At 32.4% G+C, this 18,759-nt stretch overlaps 2 protein-coding genes across 2 annotated transcripts; one reads left to right on the top strand and one right to left on the bottom strand.

Moving 5' to 3' along the window:
* Positions 1 to 393: 393 nt before the first annotated feature.
* LOC133325208 (frizzled-4) lies at positions 394 to 11,302 on the top strand. Its single transcript, XM_061533990.1, has 3 exons — positions 394 to 1,349; positions 10,257 to 10,519; positions 10,581 to 11,302. The coding sequence occupies exons 1-3, from the start codon at positions 394 to 396 to the stop codon at positions 11,300 to 11,302; spliced, it is 1,941 nt and encodes a 646-aa protein (XP_061389974.1).
* Positions 11,303 to 17,535: 6,233 nt separating this feature from the next.
* On the bottom strand, positions 17,536 to 18,228 carry LOC133325207 (uncharacterized). The gene is made up of 2 exons (XM_061533989.1): positions 18,067 to 18,228; positions 17,536 to 17,805 (listed from the first exon to the last, which is right to left on the bottom strand). Exons 1-2 carry the CDS (start codon positions 18,226 to 18,228, stop codon positions 17,536 to 17,538), a joined length of 432 nt encoding a protein of 143 aa, XP_061389973.1.
* Between the last annotated feature and the right edge of the window lie 531 nt (positions 18,229 to 18,759).

Here is an 18,759-nt window from a genome sequence, read left to right as displayed (position 1 = left end):
GTAACTATACCTTTAACAAGAGTGTGTGTGTGCGCGCATTACAAAAACTATACCACCGAACCTGAACAAGTAGCATTGGCTATATGCACAAACTAAGCTCCACATGAAAGTGGATACAACGACGACGCTAACGAGTTAACAAGACATAATCAGTTCTGTGTGTATTCAATTGTAGACATTTTGGAGCATTCAGAACATCGTTAGCTAAACCAGTTACCTATTGCAGTGTACGAAGAGGACAGTTTAGCTGACGATAACTTGTTTTGCTCAGATATCTAATCGAAGTCCATGCAACATGTAAAACCAAATAATCTCTTGAACAGTAAATAACAGTTCGGCGATTTGTATTGGAGAAACAAAGGTGAAGATATGTTCTCAAAGGCAACAATAAATATGAGCAATTATATTTTGTGTGCAATAATCTTGCTTTCGACGGGGTCGCATGTGATCGCAGTAAACGAATTCGGAACGCGCCAATGTGAACCAATACGTATAGACCTTTGTCGAAATATTGGATACAATGAAACGTCAATGCCCAATTTGGCAGGCAATGAAGTTCAAAGCGATGCTGAGTACACACTGACGTCGTTCTCACCTCTAATAGAATATGTATGCAGTACGCAATTGAAGTTATTTCTCTGCGCTACATATGTGCCAATGTGCACGCTACAAACACCAGTGCCAATTGGACCCTGCAGGAGTCTCTGCGAGAGTGTTCGTTCTCGGTGTGATCCGGTTCTTCAAGGCTTTGGATATCTTTGGCCTCCTGCATTGGACTGTAGTAGATTCCCCAAGCAGAACAATCAAGAAACCATGTGTATGGAAGGTCCCGGGGAGTCATCTGAGACGTTACCTATTGGAGATTCTCTGACGCCTGTAAAATCTCCACCCCACCAAACAATGACAGCAGCAATTCCTACTTTAGAATGTCCCGGACACTCAAAACAGTATGTGAAATTGCCTCGATCTTGGCGCTGTGCGCCTTTGTGTGAAGCCAGTATTCTATTCAGTGCAAACGATAAACACATTGCTGAAGTTTGGACAAGCACTTGGACATATGTTGCACTGAGTCTGGGACTGTTAACAGTATTATGCGTTTTGGTTTGTGATTCCGAAACAAAAATAAATGAGGCAAAAAACACTCGGGTATTGTCACCATTGATGTGGTGCCACATAATGGTTGTAATCGGATGGACAGTACGTTTTGTTGCGGGACGCAATGCCACAGCTTGCGGATACGATCCTCAGTTGCCAAATGTATCTCTATTACTTGTTGATGGGCTGTCTAATGGACCTTGTGCTGCTACATTTCTTCTGAGGTATTATTTTGGCATGGCTGCGACGGCTTGGTAAGTAATGTGTAATGTTTAATATTACATACCTATTTATAACAACAAATGTGTTATATAGCATTTCCAGATTAAATGAAACCTTTTACAAATTAAATGAAACCTTTTCCAAATTAAATGAAACCTTTTCCAAATTAAATGAAACCTTTATTCGTATCCAAGGAAATATAATATTTACAGTAATTTTAAATCAATATTTGAAAATTAAATCAAAGAATATTAACAAATATAGTTGTATGGCTATGTAATTAACATAAATATTCTTTAATTCGGTGTGATTTCACTGGGGTATTTCTTGACATTTTAATAAATAAATATTTAAGAACAAGAATTGAATACCCGGTCCTAAATGCGAAATACATATTTGACTAAATAAATTGTTGATGATAAGGTAACTGCTTATCTTAATGAAGGGGTTCCCGACTTGCAGCTTGTGGGATTTTCAAAACCATGTCCATAACGTAGTTAGAACAATCTTGCCGAGTAAGCTTTTGAATACTTCGCTCGATTACATCAGCAATGTTATATTCCATTGAAACGTCACACAGCTCAGCTCTTGCATTAATTTTATTTTTGACAGGGACCGAAAATAACAGTTATTTTTTAAAATGCGAACAAAAAAATCTTCATGTTAGAGACATGGGACACCAATAGTGTCATATACCAATAGATTCGTACTGAGGAGCCCATTAAGGATATTGAGTGATCTTGAGAAAACACTCTCAGTTCCCATGTTAAGGATTATTTTTTAACGGAAAAAATAAACGTTGATTTTTAACTGTTAAAAATGATTTTTATTTTTTCCGTCAAAAATAAAAGTCTTTTTTGGACTTTTATTTTTTCCGTCAAAAATAACAGTCTTTTTGGGACTTTTATTTTTTCCGTCAAAAATAAAAGTCTTTTTGGGATTTTTATTTTTTCCGTCAGAAAATAAAAGTCCTTTTGGGATTTTTATTTTTTCCGTCAGGAAATAAAACTCTTTTTATGTAAAGAAGTTTATACAACTTGTAATCAGTTATAAAATTACAATTTATAAATCTCTGTCCTTATTACAATAAGTGTACACATAAGTAATCAAGATCAAAGGTAAAAAATATTTGTTATAAATTTTTAAAAAATAGTCTTGTGTACCAACTCATGAATATAAATTAAAGAATCATTCCCCTGACTATTAGGTCAAAGGTTATATAACTGGTACCAAACTCTATATATTTATTTACGTAAAAAGACTTTTATTTTCTGACGGAAAAAATAAAAATCACAAAAACACTTTTATTTTTGACGGAAAAAATAAAAGGCCCAAAAAGACTTTTATTTTTGACGGAAAAAATAAAAGTCCCAAAAAGACTGTTATTTTTGACGGAAAAAATAAAAGTTCCAAAAAGACTTTTATTTTTGACCAAAAAGACTTTTATTTTTGACGGAAAAAATAAAAATCATTTTTAACAGTTAAAAATCAACGTTTATTTTTTCCGTTAAAAAATAATTAATTAAAGTGGATTTTTTTTATTTAGGTCACATAATAACAGTTATTTTTTACCTGATTTGATATAAGTTATAACCGTTACGGTCCCTGATTTTTGAAAATGCATTTTCAATTGGATTTAGCATTGGAGAATAAAGCGGTAGGAATTTAAGGTTGCATCTTTTGGATTCGATCAAATTTTTTATGTCATGTCGCTTGTGTATTTGAGCGTTATTTTCCAACTCTGCCTATAAAATGCCTTTAAATAATTTAAATCTGTCTGCATTGACACTGGAATTAGAAACGATTGTGTGATGTACAACTCCCGCGATGTTTATTGCTGCAATTATAGTGACATTACGACCTCTGAACGTAGGCAACACAATGTGTGCTCTTGTTCCTTGTCTTGAACGGGCTTGGGTTCTTCGTATGTGAAGATTAAATCCACACTCATCAATGAATATTAATTTTTCTCCTTGTTGGGGTAACCATTTTGAAAAGTCTTGAGCATATTTTTGTCTCATGCCTAATGTACTGGAGTCATTCGTTCGTTCTACTTCAATAGAGGCCATCTTCAACGTAATTTTTAATTTCCATAATCCATTTTCTATACAGCTTGTGGAAATATTTATATCATTTTCTCTCAGCAGTTTAGTTTTTATGGCTTTGAGGGTAATTCCAGGTTGACTTTCTATATAGAACTCGATCAGACTTAAAACTTGTGGTGTCAACAACTTAGTTCTATTTCCTCCGCGCTTATTTTCCTTCAATGTTCCAAAATTTTGATGGTATCTTCTTATTAATGTTTTTGCTGAATTTATTTTATGCAGGTTAAATTTGCAGCCTCGGAAATGGTTCTCCCCTCTTCATAGAATTTAAATAATAACAATTTCATGTCTTTTGTTATTTTGTTATACTGACCCAATTTGTTTCGGGGTCTTGTAGATGTAGCTTCGGTAGTTTCTGGAGCATTTCCACTTGTAATACTTGGCGAGGATATTGATTCTTCCTCAGGTTCCCAATTATCAGAGCTTCCCGAGCTAAAATCAGGTTCGCATTTATTTTAATCGTTGCTATTTTTAAATACAGTGAACTCTCGATAATGTGAACATCCAAAACAGTGAACTCTCTACAATGTGAAGTAATTACAAAAAATTTTTGGAACATTGAAGGAAAATAAGCGTGGAGGAAATAGAACTAAGTTGTTGACACCACAAGTCAACCTGGAATTACCCTCAAAGCCATAAAAACTAAACTGCTGAGAGAAAATGATATAAATATTTCCACAAGCTGCATAGAAAATGGATTATGGAAATTAAAAATTACGTTGAAGATGACCTCTATTGAAATAGAACGAATGAATGACTCCAGAACATTAGGCATGAGACAAAAATATGCTCAAGACTTTACAAAATGGATACCCCAACAAGGAGAAAAATTAATATTCATTGATGAGTGTGGATTTAATCTTCACATACGAAGAACCCTAGCCCGTTCAAGACAAGGAACAAGAGCACACATTGTGTTGCCTACGGTCAGAGGTCGTAATGCCACTATAATTGCAGCAATAAACAACGCGGAAGTTGTACATCACACAATGGTTTCTAATTCCAGTGTCAATGCAGACAGATTTAAATTATTTATAGACATTTTTTTTGAGAAAATCAATCCAGAGTTGGAAAATAACGCTCAAATACACAAGCGACATGACATAAAAAATTTGATCGAATCCAAAAGATGCAACCTTAAATTCTTACCGCTTTATTCTCCAATGCTAAATCCAATTGAAAATGCATTTTCAAAAATAAAATTATGTGCAAGAGCCGAGCTGTGTGACGTTTCAATGGAACATAACATTGCTGATGTAATCGAGCGAAGTATTCAAAAGCTTACTCGGCAAGATTGTTCTAACTGCGTTATGGACATGGTTTTGAAAATCCCACAAGCTGCAAGTCGGGAACCCCTTCATTAAGATAAGCAGTTACCTTATCATCAACAATTTATTTAGTCAAATATGTATTTTGCATTTAGGACCGGGTATTCAATACTTGTTCTTAAATATTTATTTATTAAAATGTCAAGAAACACCCCAGTTTGTATTACTATTTATTTAGTTTTATGTAGTAATGATATTAAATGAAATCACACCGAATTAAAGAATATTTATGTTAATTACATAGCCATACAACTATATTTGTTAATATTCTTCGATTTAATTTTCAAATATTAGTTTAAAATTACTGCAAATATTGTATTTCCTTGGATAAGAATAAAGGTTTCATTTAATTGGGAAAAGGTTTCATTCTATTTGGAAAAGGTTTCATTCCAATTGGAAAAGGTTTCATTCTATTTGTAAAAGGTTTCATTTAATTTGGAAAAGGTTTCATTTAATTTGGAAAAGGTTTCATTTAATCTGGAAATGCTATATATTAGACGTATAAACCAAGGTTAATATACTACTATTAAAAGTAGTATATTAACCCTTTGAGCCCCGAATTTTTTCCGTAATCATAGAACAATTTTCTGTTCACAGATTTAATGCTATATCCTTGCATTCGGGAGATGCAGTACATTCTTTCTGAAAAATAAAAGCCCAATATCAAGAAAACCAAATGCAAAATCGACGAAAAAATCATTTTAAATTATTCTCTATATTCTGCTTTACAAGAATCAAAAATAATTCTGATGACAGAATTCGTACATTTCGAATACGAAGCGATTTAAATATATTGGACTGTATACACAAATTAGTACTGTACACATTTTTGCACTCTTCTCGGTATTAAAAAGCTCATAACTTTACCAAAAATTTGAATTTTTAGATTTTTCTTGTGATATGTGTCGTCTATAATCAGTCTTGACATAGGAAACCCAAAGAATGCATATCTACTAGCTGTATAATAAATATAAGCTCTAAAACATTTTGTGCCTGTGGGCAACATTGGGCCACAAAGGGTTAACACAATATTCTATGATTTGACAAATCTTAAATAAATTAATTAAGTAAAATATTAATTCATTTATTTAAGATTTGTCATGATTGAACTTAGGGGAAATTATAAAAAGATTTTTTTAAGGTGGAAATCAAAAATACCCACTGGAAACTTATCAAAACATATTTATCAATACATAATATTTATAATTTGTAAAAAAATACTGAACCAAAATCGTGAACAAATTTTTGAAGGAGCGAACCATTGTGGTACGACGATTAAATTTAAATACAAGCAAGTATTATTTATCTCAAAAATATCATTAAGTCACCACCAGGCAACGAAAACCATCGTGTGCGATACCACATATTTATAAATGAAACGCACATTCGTTAATTCATAGTGTATCTTTCTCATTACAATTGAATCTAATGTAAGGCGATAATGTTCGGTATTTGATGGGACACATTCGTCACTTACAAGTATAGTCTGATAATTGTTATTGCTAGCAGTCTGGTTAGAATTTATATCGACTAAACGTTATATTTTGTTCCAATACGCAACTCAATGTTATACCCTTAATGGGTATAGACCCGGAAAAAACAAATACATTGGACTACCTTGTATAATTATGCCATGGATCAAATTACAACAAATACAATTCAACAGCAACCAGCATGGTATAATAATAAAAGGTAACAGCAAGTGTTGTTGTACAAAAAACGATACAACAACCACATGGAAATTTGTTGTTGTAAGTTCTACTAGTGTCAACTCATTTGACAGAAAAATGTAAACAAACAAACAAATTATCATCAAATTATTTTTATTTTGAAAATGGAATATTTTCGAATCCTCAAAATAAAAATTGAAAAACATGAATGAAAATCTATCAAATTTATATTTCTATCGCTTCCACATCTTTCCTTTAATTGAGCCATTGTCATATATATGTGTAACACATATGACAATGCTGGGAATAGCGAGTAATTCCTCCAAGAAAGATTTGCTTCCTCAAACTTTCCCAGCAGGCAGATTGAGTAAATTGAATACGGGAGCACATTAATAAAGAACAATTTCAAATTGTATGCGTTCCCAATTTTCCTGTTGGGTGATTTTTAAAAACATATTTTGTCAAATTCATATTGACACTAGTATTACGTTGGAATCAAATCAGCTGGGATTTGCTGTTACCTTTTATAATTGTACCATGAGCAACCAGATAGAAAATAGTTATTGTATCCCAAGAAACCAAAAGTATTGAAAATTATATTATAGTAAGCTTACCAACTTAAGCTTGAAAAGTTAGTAATAATTGTAGAAATCCCAAAACGGAAACCTCGTGATATAATTGTTTGTGTAATATTACTAAAAACTTACTCTTAATAAACAATTGTGTACAACAATAGTTTCTCAAGCATAGTTAAGAATTGCTTGTTCATTCATATTTTAACAACATTTTTGTAATATTGCTAAAAAAAAATGCTTAAGAACAACTATTAGTATAGGCTTGTTCTCAAGATTTATTGAGATTTGATTGCTGAACGGTATTTGGGATGTAATTCTAAGTTAGTTTGATATGTCGAAAATTGTAAACAAAGCATACGAAATATCTCATGGTACAATTATAAATGGTAACAGCAAAACCCAGCTGATTTGATTTGAACGTAATACTCGTGTCACATGAATATGACAAATTGTGTTTTTAAAGATTACCCAACTTCTTATTCACTTCAATACGAGTGAACCTATATTGTTTATTATAGCTATTCAAGTTTTGCAAAACAATTATGATGTGCAATGCTTTGAAATCAAGTTTGTCTATGATATGCAAAGTTTGAATATCGACAGATTATCAAACTATTCTGACCTGAATTCTGACTGTTAAACAACTATATTTAAAATTGTCCAAAGATTTCGATTGTGGATAGTTTGTGATAGTAAAATTGTATAGATAGGGGAGACTGGGGCACATTCGGCACTCGCGTTTTCGATATGAAGCTCTCACCGTACATAACTACTTTCGATACATAGGTATCGAATATCGAAATAAATAACTGTCACAAAATTTTAAATTTCTAGCTTATAAACTTACTTAGATGCACGGTTTTTTGTATTTTTACAGATGTTTTTGTAATATTTCCCTTCCATTTCGTAAGTTTCGTCTATAAAACTTTTCAAATTTTAAGACAATATTATTAAAAAGTGGTTAATTACGATGCGTTTTATTATAGAAATATTTAAAAATATAATGTTTTTACAAGACTGACTGAAAACAATGAACAAAACTATAAAAAGTACATTCGGGTAGATTCGGCATTTTAAAGTGGGGCACATTCGGCCATATACAGATAGTGCAATATTATTTCCTTAAAATGTTTTTGTGTTTGTCTTTAAAAATAATCCTTTAATATGGTTCGAAATTACATATATAAGACTAAACGTGCTTGTATTGACGATAATGCGATAAAAAACCTATTTCTGATGGTGTGTGCGACCAAGAGATTTCAACGTCCGCCGCTAGAAAATATAGCCCCAAAATTCAAACATTGTGTCGCGTATTAAAACCAAATAAAGCCTTTAGAGGATCTGAATTTCAACCAGACTGATAGCGATGATATTTACCAGGCTATGACTATGGTGCCGAATGTGCCCCATCAAATGCCGAAGCTACCCCGGGTTGGGGCACATTCGGCGAATTTGATTTTTTTTTTACAAAACTGTAAAATTTTTGTAACTAATACTTATTTTTTATATCTTTTTGGTACTAGTTTTTGTAATTAAGTGTCAGAGGACAATAATCAGACATAAAGTTGATATATATGTTGAATAAGTACTGAGATATAGAGCTCTAAACAAAATGTGCCGAAGGTGCCCCAGTCTCCCCTACACTTATTGTTAATAATACTGAGTGTAGAAGTGGGAAAGGCTAAAGTGAAAATAGATTTGATTTTATAAAACATTAGCGGGCCCGGCTAACGTTTTCTTGCCTAGCAATATTGTTAATATATAATTTTTATTGACTTCGGAAATTTAGATTTGTTTTTATACTTTTTACCATAAGGCAGATATCGTTTGTAATACCTTGGTATTTGTCGGAGCTGATGTTTATGAGCGAGTCTGGTTGCCATTTTTGTCTTCTATAGTACGTTTTTTTATAATTGATTTCATGGAAAAAAAAATTTAAATTCACATATCGCTGGCTTAACTTGTAAAGGCAATAAGTCCCTTTTTAACAATTTTTCAGGAGAGACAAAAAACAATCAAACTTTTTGTATTTTATTTATTTGAGATACACGCCTTTTTTGGGACTTAGAGCCTTTTCTGTCCCTAACATTGTCAAAAATATTAATAAATACAAGTAAAAGCATCGTTAGGTTCGCATGAGACGAACTTTTTATACTCTCCACCATGAGGTACACAGTCAAATACTTATATACTTATACTATACTTAGATATTTGCCAAAAGAAAATGAAATATCAAACTACAAGCTATTGGAAATTTGGGCTAGGACCTTGTACATACCGACATCCGCAAATTGGCAGTACAGTTATATGGGAGCTATACTAAATCGCGGACAGATATCGATAATTGTTTGTAGGAAGATTCGACACCCAATGAGAACCCAGAATATCAAAATAGAACCAATTCAATTGATAAACGTACAAAAAATCCCCTTTGAAAAACCTGCCCACAACTTCCAAAATTCCGAATATTGGGGATAACGTTATATGGGGGTACCCTAAAAATTGGACCAAATTTGGTAATTTTTTGTTGGAAGGCGTGCCATGAGTATCTAAAATACCACATTACAATCAATTCGGCTGAAATCGTGACCAAAATCGTCAAAATAAAAAGTGGACTAAGAGCTTTTACATTGTGTTACTCCAGTAACGTGTGTTGAAATGGACTTAACGCATTTACTAATCAATACAAAACAACAATATTTTTTTTTAATCGATGTGTTTTGCCTTATTCTACATAACTGTATCAAAATCTCAATTTCTAGAAAAATGGACTTGTTGCCTTAACAAGTTAAGCCAGCGATATAAGTTCTACTTTCGGATTTTTTACATTTTATCCAATATATTTATAAGACTTCCCCATTACGGTAACCTAATATTAGATTTGCTTTTTATACCCTCCACGCCAAATGTGGAGTACCATTAATGGTACTCCACATTTGACGATGCTGTGGGGGATTTGGGCACGTTTTTAAATCTTATCAGCTGCAATTTGACATTCGGTTGTTTTATTTCGTACTATGAATCATTTCAAAATTTCCAATAATTGACAAATGAAGGCTAAATATCTCAAAATAACAACTACGACGTGGTGCAATCAAAATAGCTCGATACTAAATTCGTGGAAATGCAATATGCTTCATAATTTTATTTTAGCAAATTTTTCGCGGTTTTGGATTTTTTCTCATCTATTGAATTTTCCCTATTTTTAAAACATGTTTTTGTACTAAATAATTACTTACATTCTTGATTACTTACTGTCAGGTGGGCAATTTTGTCCTTGGGTTGGCACCGAGATGTTCGCCGTAATAGTCCGGATACGATAAACCAAATTTCCCTGGATGGAAATGCATATACCAATCACAATGGAGGTAATTCAAAAATGAAAACATATCGTGCTAATTCGAATAAAGCGGACGACAGCATTATCACCAGCAACTTAGCTAGATTCTTAGCTTGGGGCTTGCCTGCTTTTCAAACTGCCGCTGTTATTGTTGCACGAATTATAGATGCTGATGAACTTCTAGGTGAGTAGATTGGATCATCATGTACATACATATATGCATTAATATTATTTTCATTGTGCAGGTGCGTGTTTTGTTGGTAATCAATCGGACAAAGGTTTACAAATTTTAGTAGCCACTCCACTCTTCTGCTATTGGATTTTTGGATCTATGAATTTGGCATCTGGATTTTTGGTCCATCGGCGAAACAAAGATATAGCAAACGAATCAAATTCCACGCATTTAAGATTATTGATACAATATAAATATAGTATATCCGGATCATTTCTATTCATGTACTGTGTTCCTTGCGTGTTGCTTCTGCTGGCAGTCATATATGAGTTTGCGAATATCGATGTGTGGCTTAGTTTATCAAATATAAATGAAGCTACTCCAATGTGGCCTTTTATGACAAGAGCCTTTATGGAATTGTTGCTGGCAATAATTGCATTTTCATGGATTTTAGTACCCAAATTGTCTTTGATGTACAAGGGACATATGATTAAAAGCAATAAGACTAAAATTGTCGGCGTACCACCTATACACAATTCAATACATACCACGAACAATATTAGCTGTCGTTCATCTGGTAAAACTTACAGTACTGTTTCTTATCAATCTGTGCGACAATCAAAAAATACGAATCAACAACATCAAAGTAGTGCAATATTATTGAAACATCCTCCATACTCCTCCATTGGACGCGGAAAATCCATTCAAAAAAGTTCAGTTCACACGCCAATCAATTCACCAGTTAAAAAAACGTCACATGCGTTTCAACTTTTCAATGATGAAACTATACTGTAGCGACTAAATTGATGTCAATTTTTATATTGGATCAGTCTGTGATATACATCAATGTATTGCCGATAACTAGAAACATTCGAGTGCGTATTATATCCCCTATAGACGTTCATTGAAACAGCTGAACATAGGTCATTTTGAATGACATCCGGATAACTGTCACCTCTTACATTAACACAAAAATAAATGTAATTGTACTTATTGGGCAACTGTACTTACCTATATTATTAGCTATAAGAAATGTGCCATTAATTATAAGAAATATTTATTTTTTCATGTAACATTTTGAACTTGGTGATAATTTTATACGAAAATATATCATGCAGTTCGTAATGTTTGAACATATATTTATATATAAATATATATATGATACGTATTAATAAAACTATACATTCTATATATCTGGAGATAAACACTTTTTTCTTGTCACTCAAATTATTATTTTATATAAAAATTAATATTTGGTTATTAACATATATTACGCATTGTAAATATGCAATTGATACAATTCAAATTATAACTGTTGATATCGAGTTGATTTGCTCCATGTTTTTAATTTGGTATAACCGCATTCGATATTGAATATATTTCATTGAAATGTCCGATAAAAACTATAGAGGATTTGATCGTAGCTAATATAGGTGTCGAAAAGAGAAAAAACCAACACGAATATCAGCAAGAAGAGGATCAAAGTCGGATTGGATTAATATATAACACAAGAAAGCACTTTGGATGTATTCAAATAGCTTATATCGCATAAAAATGCTATGTTTAGACAAATTAACATCTGACTCAAATAAACTCTTGCAGAAAGTTCTAATTTAAAAAATGCCCGGGCTTATAATTTCTTTTACTTCAGAAAAATGTTTTAACCAATAATTCCGCAAAATTTAGAGATGTCTATCATAACCTTGTATTAGTTTTTTCTGCCCAATATGCATGTGCGCTTATGTCTACCTATTTCTCGAAGAAATCAATAACTTTTCATGAATAATTCCGATCGGATGGTGAATTCAGCAGGTACAAACGTATCGAAATTTAATGTCGAATAAAACTCACACACATCTCTTTCTCAAATACAAAATTAATGAAGTCTGTCAGTTACACATTACAAATAAGTACTTTTTAAATGCCTTCTGACCAAAGAAGATCTAGATAAAATGATAATGTTTGCATCTAAAGAGGTGACAGATCAATTACCGGTTAATCTCAACAAAATTATTTCAGAAACTAGTTTTTCTAAAGTTCTTTTCCCGTTGCGTCCTTCTTATCCCCTTCTCCTGAGAACTCAAGTAGCAGAGTAGTAACCAGGAATAAAATAACTTTCAAATCACTTTCAATTTTGTTTTTGAAATAATGTTTCGGTAAACATTTCCATTAAATTTAGCGCAATCGTTTTAACATCTGCTTCCTTTCCAGTGCTGCAATCCTTCCGTGCGTCAGTAGCATATACTTCTGTATTTGGAATGGAAGATATCTGAATTCCTGAGTCAAATTCATAAAATTTGAAATTCAAATTGGCTATGTTCGTAAATGTAATGGAAAATAATGATAGAGGTGTTGCTAACGTGTCTGGACAATGCTCAATAATTATATCATTCATCAGGACCTGGACTTTTTATTGATTTTAGACTATTATTCTTAGTCATATCCCATATTCATATCCTTTGCTGTTAAACTGGGTTATTCCATGTATAATAAGAGCTTCGCGGGCTGATCAATTCAATTAAATAGACATACATAAAAAGTTTTTCGACTAATTTTTCAACTGTATCTTGGACATACACGCTTTTCAATAAACTTATTTTAGAGTTTGGCACTAAATGTATTGGGAAAATAGTAATTTACAAATTTTAATAAGATCTCGTTTTTAATATATACAATTTTGTATATTATTTGCTTCGTTCCAGTATCTGGTAAGGGAATTATCATATCTAAAAATATTTGCTAATAATATTAAAATTTTTTTAAGTTTTTCACTTTTATTTATTACTAGCGGGACCCGTGGCGCTTCGCTGCCCCTGCTGAAGTTATCAACTTAAAATTTAGATATGGTCAATTAGAAAGCATCCTATATGCAGCTGCAATATTTACTAAATTTAATTTAAAATTAGGTAAACCCTTGTATTTTTATATGCTCGCATTAATGTCCATGTTGTAGTAGTTGTATAGTAGTTATTAAATAATTCGCTGTTTTCTGTAATGGTGGTAATTTTTGTTTTCTTGAAACACAATTTTTTCGCAAAGTAACAACCATTCAAAAAATATATATTATCACCTCCATCTGTTACCTCCTCCACAAATTGTTTAGAAGCCTTGAAGAAAGTGTTTAGCTCTTAGTACTACAGTATAAAGGAATAAATATGCAGCCTCATAAAACTCGATTTTTATACCCTTCACCACACTGTGGTACAGGTCTTTGTCCATATGTTTCTAACAGGCAAAAGGAATCGTGATACACCCATAGTTCCTTTTGAGAATATGCATAGAATCACTTTCTGAGTCGATTTACGCATGTCCGTCTGTCCCTCCGTCCGCCCATGTATTTTTGTTAACAAAGTACAGGTCGCATTTATGATCCGATTTGGATGAAATTTGGCACAGTTCACTTATTTGGCCCAAGGACAAACCCTATTGAAATTGGAGAAAATCGGTTCAGATTTAGATATAGCTCCCATATATAGTTTCGTCCGATTTTATGTAAATGATGCACCAAACTCCCAATATTTTCATGAAAATTGTTTCAGATTTAGATATATATATATATATATATATATTCGTCCGATTTTAGGTAAATAATGCGTCAAAGTCCCTATATATCCTTCGATTTGCACGAAATTTAGCATAGCGTACCGAATTGAGTCTAAAGTGATGAGTTGTAAGCTCGGTATAGCTCCCATATATATTTTCGTCCGATTTAAGGTAAATAATGCACCAAATTTATCCGATTGTGTCAAAACTTTGCACAGCGCACTGAATCAGGTCCATACTTATGTATGCAAAGTTTTGTTAGACTCGGTTCAGATTTAGATATAGCTCCCATATATGGTTTCGTCCGATTTTATGTGAATGATGCACCAAACTCCCAATATTTGTCCGATTGGGACAAAATTTTGCACAGACTACTAAATTTGGTGCAGACTGATGTCTGCGAAGTTTTGTTAAAATCGGTTCAGATTTATACATAGCTCCCATATATAGTTTCGTCCGATTTTTTGTGAATGATACACCAAACTCCCAATATTTGTCCGATTGAGCAAAATTTTGTATATCAAATGCTATTAAAAAAAATGATGTGTGATAAGGTTTGTTGAAATCGGTTCAGATTTTGATTTAAGTCTTACATATAATTTCGTTCCTTTTTATGTAAATGCCGAATTGATTTACATTAGATCCATGTGCTTATATATAGCTCCCATACATAATTTTACCCGATTTCATACAAATGGTACCAAAGAATACAAGATTGCCTGTTTGACATGCAATTTTTCATTGATTTCAAAATGGTATGTGTATGGTTTTTTCATTGGTGCAAATATCTATGAAGATCACACATTTAATTTCGCCCAATACCAATTCAATGGACCTTCAAAGATGCGAAGTCTGTTCTATTTACCAGATATTGTATATATGTATTTGCATCTCTTGTATGTACTCAAAGTTGTGAAGGGTATCATATTGTCGGGCCCGTCCGACTTTTGAACTATCCTTACTGGTTTGAAATAACAGTGGTGTATCTGAATTTACCCTATCCCAGTCTCTAACTTTTTCCAGGTGATAAAACGATTTATAATTAAAATGATTGTTTTTTTTTTTTTTTTTTTTGAAATCCAAATAATCTGTGTTTGATTTTGTGCAAAATAAAAATTTTTTCACAAACTGACAAAAATGGAAAATTATAATGTCAACCAATTTTTTTTCCATTCTACACAATTTTTATTTCAATATACATACATACATGCATATGTATGTATTTCAAAATATATCCTCATCATTCGAAAGTATTTCCTCATCGGATGATGAGTATTTGTATCCATGTTACTCAACCATATTTTCAAGCCGCTACGTTAAGATATACCCATAGAAAATGTTCTACATATGTACATTCTTTCAGATGTATGAATACTTCTGATGCTATTACTCCTCAGTTTTTTCCAACCTATGTTACTTCCATGCGATCGTTTGACTTACTATGAACATTTTAATAAAATCTGCTTAATGGTTTTTGAGTCCACAAACAATATTTTTTCTATTTTCTACGTATAAATTTAAATGCAATGAGTTCTGCATTTTCCCTTGTCCGCGGTCTGTCGTGTGGATGATGCGTATTTACACTCACGGTACTCAGCAATACTTTGAAGTCGGTGTCTGTAACCGTACTTAAGATATACACGATTTACATGTTCATAATTTTTGAGGTATGATTACATTCGATGCTCGGGAAATCTTAGATGTGGAATCTTAGCATATGTTATTCCCAGGGCATGTTATGACGTTCTGTGAAAATCTCAGTCAAATCTTTTCAGCATTTTAGAGTCTACAAACAAAATATTTTCAATTTTTAATATGCTGATTTTTAAAATGCAGTAAAAAGTGCATTTTCCGTTGATCGTACCATGCTCATTTTTATATGGATGGTGTGTATTCACACCTTCGTTATTCTGGCAAATTTTGAAAACAGTATCTGTAACCGTTCTTAAGATAAACGCATATTATATGTTCAGAAATTTCGAGGTATGTTTACTATTGATGCTATAACTCCGCATCCACGCGGAATTTTAAAAGTTTATATAGCCTATGTACTTTCAGGACGTGCCCCGACATACAGTGTAAATCTCATTAAGATCTGTTCAGCGGTTTTGCCGTCTATCGGTAACATACAAACAAACAAATTTTTTTTCTATTTTATATACATATGTATGTATGTTCATATCTTACATTATTAATATTGGCAATGAATGTCCTATATTCCTATTAAAAATATTCTTTGGCAAGTGTTACATAGTTTATCTCGTAGTTTAAACAAAATGTTTGCAAATTTAATTTAATATAGAAGTTGTAGTAGAGTTTAACAATACCTGGACCTGGACCAGTGGCTCTATAATAATTGTACTGGCTTTACAAAACGTTTTAGCCACTGTACGGTACATTATGTGGCTAAATTCTAGTTTAAGGGTCGGGAATCGTATTGAAATTTTTAGCATATCAAAACATTTGTTCATATCCAAATTTAGAACAGTAATTCATTAAACAATGGGACTATCAATCTTTTTTTTCGTAAATTTTTCTATAGGGATCTGAGTAAATTCGGAACTTTGGAACACTAAATAATATTGAGCCATCAGAGCGACGGGAAGAAATCAGCAAAACAATGATTATTAACGGTCCCACCATTCAGTTTTCATATATTTTAATTGCTACAAATATACTTAATACTGACAATGCCAATCCTCACAAGAGTTATTTTTTACTCTAACGCTAAAAACCTATACAAAAATGTAATGTACAAAAAATGGATGTAATGTCAGGCTCATCAAAGAAAAAGAGAAACTGGATAATAACTGTCAAAAAGAACACAAAACATACCAGTCTTTTAATTAATATTTATTTTTTCTGCTAAGCCTATGTTTTACTTTACCTTGGATATAACGAACTTCTTCTTCTATCACTTATGAGCCTTTTTATCACCTTGTGTATCGTATTTGATATACCGAAAGCCTTTTTTGTTCTTTTTCTTTAAAACAATTGAATAAAATACAAAAGTGAACAAATAAATATAAAGCCCATATCTCCGGAAATACCGATTATCTCAAGAAATAATTTATACCGTTATAATCATGGCCTCAAAGACTATTTATGGCAACAGTGTCCCATGTATTGCTATTTAATAATGAATGAAATTGAATTTGAAAACACAGTACCCAGACCCTGAACTAGATTTGTTCCATTTCTGAATTGCTGCAGAAATAGCAAAATTACTCCAACAGAATGAGCTATTATCTGAATCATATTGTGATTGAAATTTATACTACTAAAGTATCAATCCGTAACACTGACAGGTTTTTATATATGGTTATCTAAAAAAAAACTACGTTTCTATTTGGTATAATAAATACTTAAAAAACTAAACATAAAACAGCGCATGTAACCCTGGGAATGGAATTTGTGCAACAATTTTTATGAGTCATGTTGCGGTTTCCGATACGTACTTCTGACATCTATTTAAGGCATATTTGTTACATATGTGTCCGTGGATAGCTTGTTATGACTGTATTTGGCTCGTTGTTGTTGTTATGATTATTCCATGTAGAATTTGACTCTTCCTCAACTTCTTTTTCTGCTTGTTCCTTATAAACGGCTTCAATATCAGACTCACTCATAAATTTTGGTGATGTGATTCCCAAAAAATTCGCCAATCCTCCTCCGACGTAATCAATGCCGTTCAAAAATTTGCATCCTGCTTGATATACCTTATATTTAATACGAGGAACGGTGGGTAAGGTATTCTATGGGTAATAAAATTAAATCACAATGTAATTAATATTATCGATTGTTCAGAAGTTAATCTTCTCATGTTTATGTACAGATCGTCCATCGCATTGACACATTTCTGATTGTAAAAGTTCCGAAGGTACAAGTTTTTTTCAAGAAGAATAATATGGATACTTAGATAAGTCTAGCCAATTGAATAACGCAGGGTGTATCATCGGAACTTCGGAAGCAAGAAGCGCAACCTTAAACTATATTTGGTAAATAGCATTACTTACAACATCTATATTGACATTCATGTCCGCGGTGTCCACTGTTTCTTCGCCATCGCTATCGGAAAAGTCTTCCATTGTTCCATCGCTGAAGTGAAGTACCCGCTTGGATTTTTGCAGTTCCAAGGTAGTAATTTTATCGCACTCGTCTATTTGCGTTCCTTCCATCGCCGACGTTTGTTTTGGTTCTAAAGTTTAGAAAGTGTTTTTACTTTTGTTTGTGAATAAAAAGAGAGGTAGACAAGCTCCTCGTCGTGCTCTTTGGGAGAATTGTTTACAAAACACAATGTTGTAGACAGGGTGACCACGATCGATTTCAAATCTGTATATAGTGCACATCAATCTAAGGTAAGGCACTGAAATCATTTCAAATGACTGCCCACTGGCATTTGTTTAGATACACTTGTTTACAAAATAAATATAAAATTCTTTTTTTTATATGTATATTTTTTTATTCTTCTAAATACGTATTTTTGATTTTCTCTTAAATGAAAATCGTCCGAAATATGCAGTATAATTTCAGCCGCTAAATGCACACCTCGATTAAACCCATAAAATGAAAAGTTGAGAAACCCAATTATGTATGTTCCGTCGTAATATAATATAAATTTGAGATTTACATTTTTCAAAATGAGGAATTAATTGTCTACTAGCTCATTTAATGAGAACAATTGCAATTTATAGTACTTTATGACACAT

This window comes from Musca vetustissima, unplaced genomic scaffold (assembly GCF_032173495.1).
Source record: "Musca vetustissima isolate MV318-11 ecotype Yass unplaced genomic scaffold, APGP_CSIRO_Mvet_v1 utg718, whole genome shotgun sequence".
Taxonomy (NCBI): domain Eukaryota; kingdom Metazoa; phylum Arthropoda; class Insecta; order Diptera; family Muscidae; genus Musca; species Musca vetustissima.
Note: the sequence above shows the minus strand (reverse complement) of the source record. Positions and strands in the feature narration are given on the sequence as shown.

Excerpts from the sequence above, each read along its gene's own strand:
- LOC133325208 (XM_061533990.1), top strand. The coding sequence starts at position 394 with ATGAGCAATTATATTTTGTGTGCAATAATCTTGCTTTCGACGGGGTCG. Across the intron at positions 1,350-10,256 it reads GGCATGGCTGCGACGGCTTG|GTGGGCAATTTTGTCCTTGG; the intron begins GTAAGTAATGTG and ends ACTTACTGTCAG. Across the intron at positions 10,520-10,580 it reads AGATGCTGATGAACTTCTAG|GTGCGTGTTTTGTTGGTAAT; the intron begins GTGAGTAGATTG and ends TTCATTGTGCAG.
- LOC133325207 (XM_061533989.1), bottom strand. The coding sequence starts at position 18,228 with ATGGAAGGAACGCAAATAGACGAGTGCGATAAAATTACTACCTTGGAA. Across the intron at positions 17,806-18,066 it reads TGAATGTCAATATAGATGTT|AATACCTTACCCACCGTTCC; the intron begins GTAAGTAATGCT and ends TATTACCCATAG.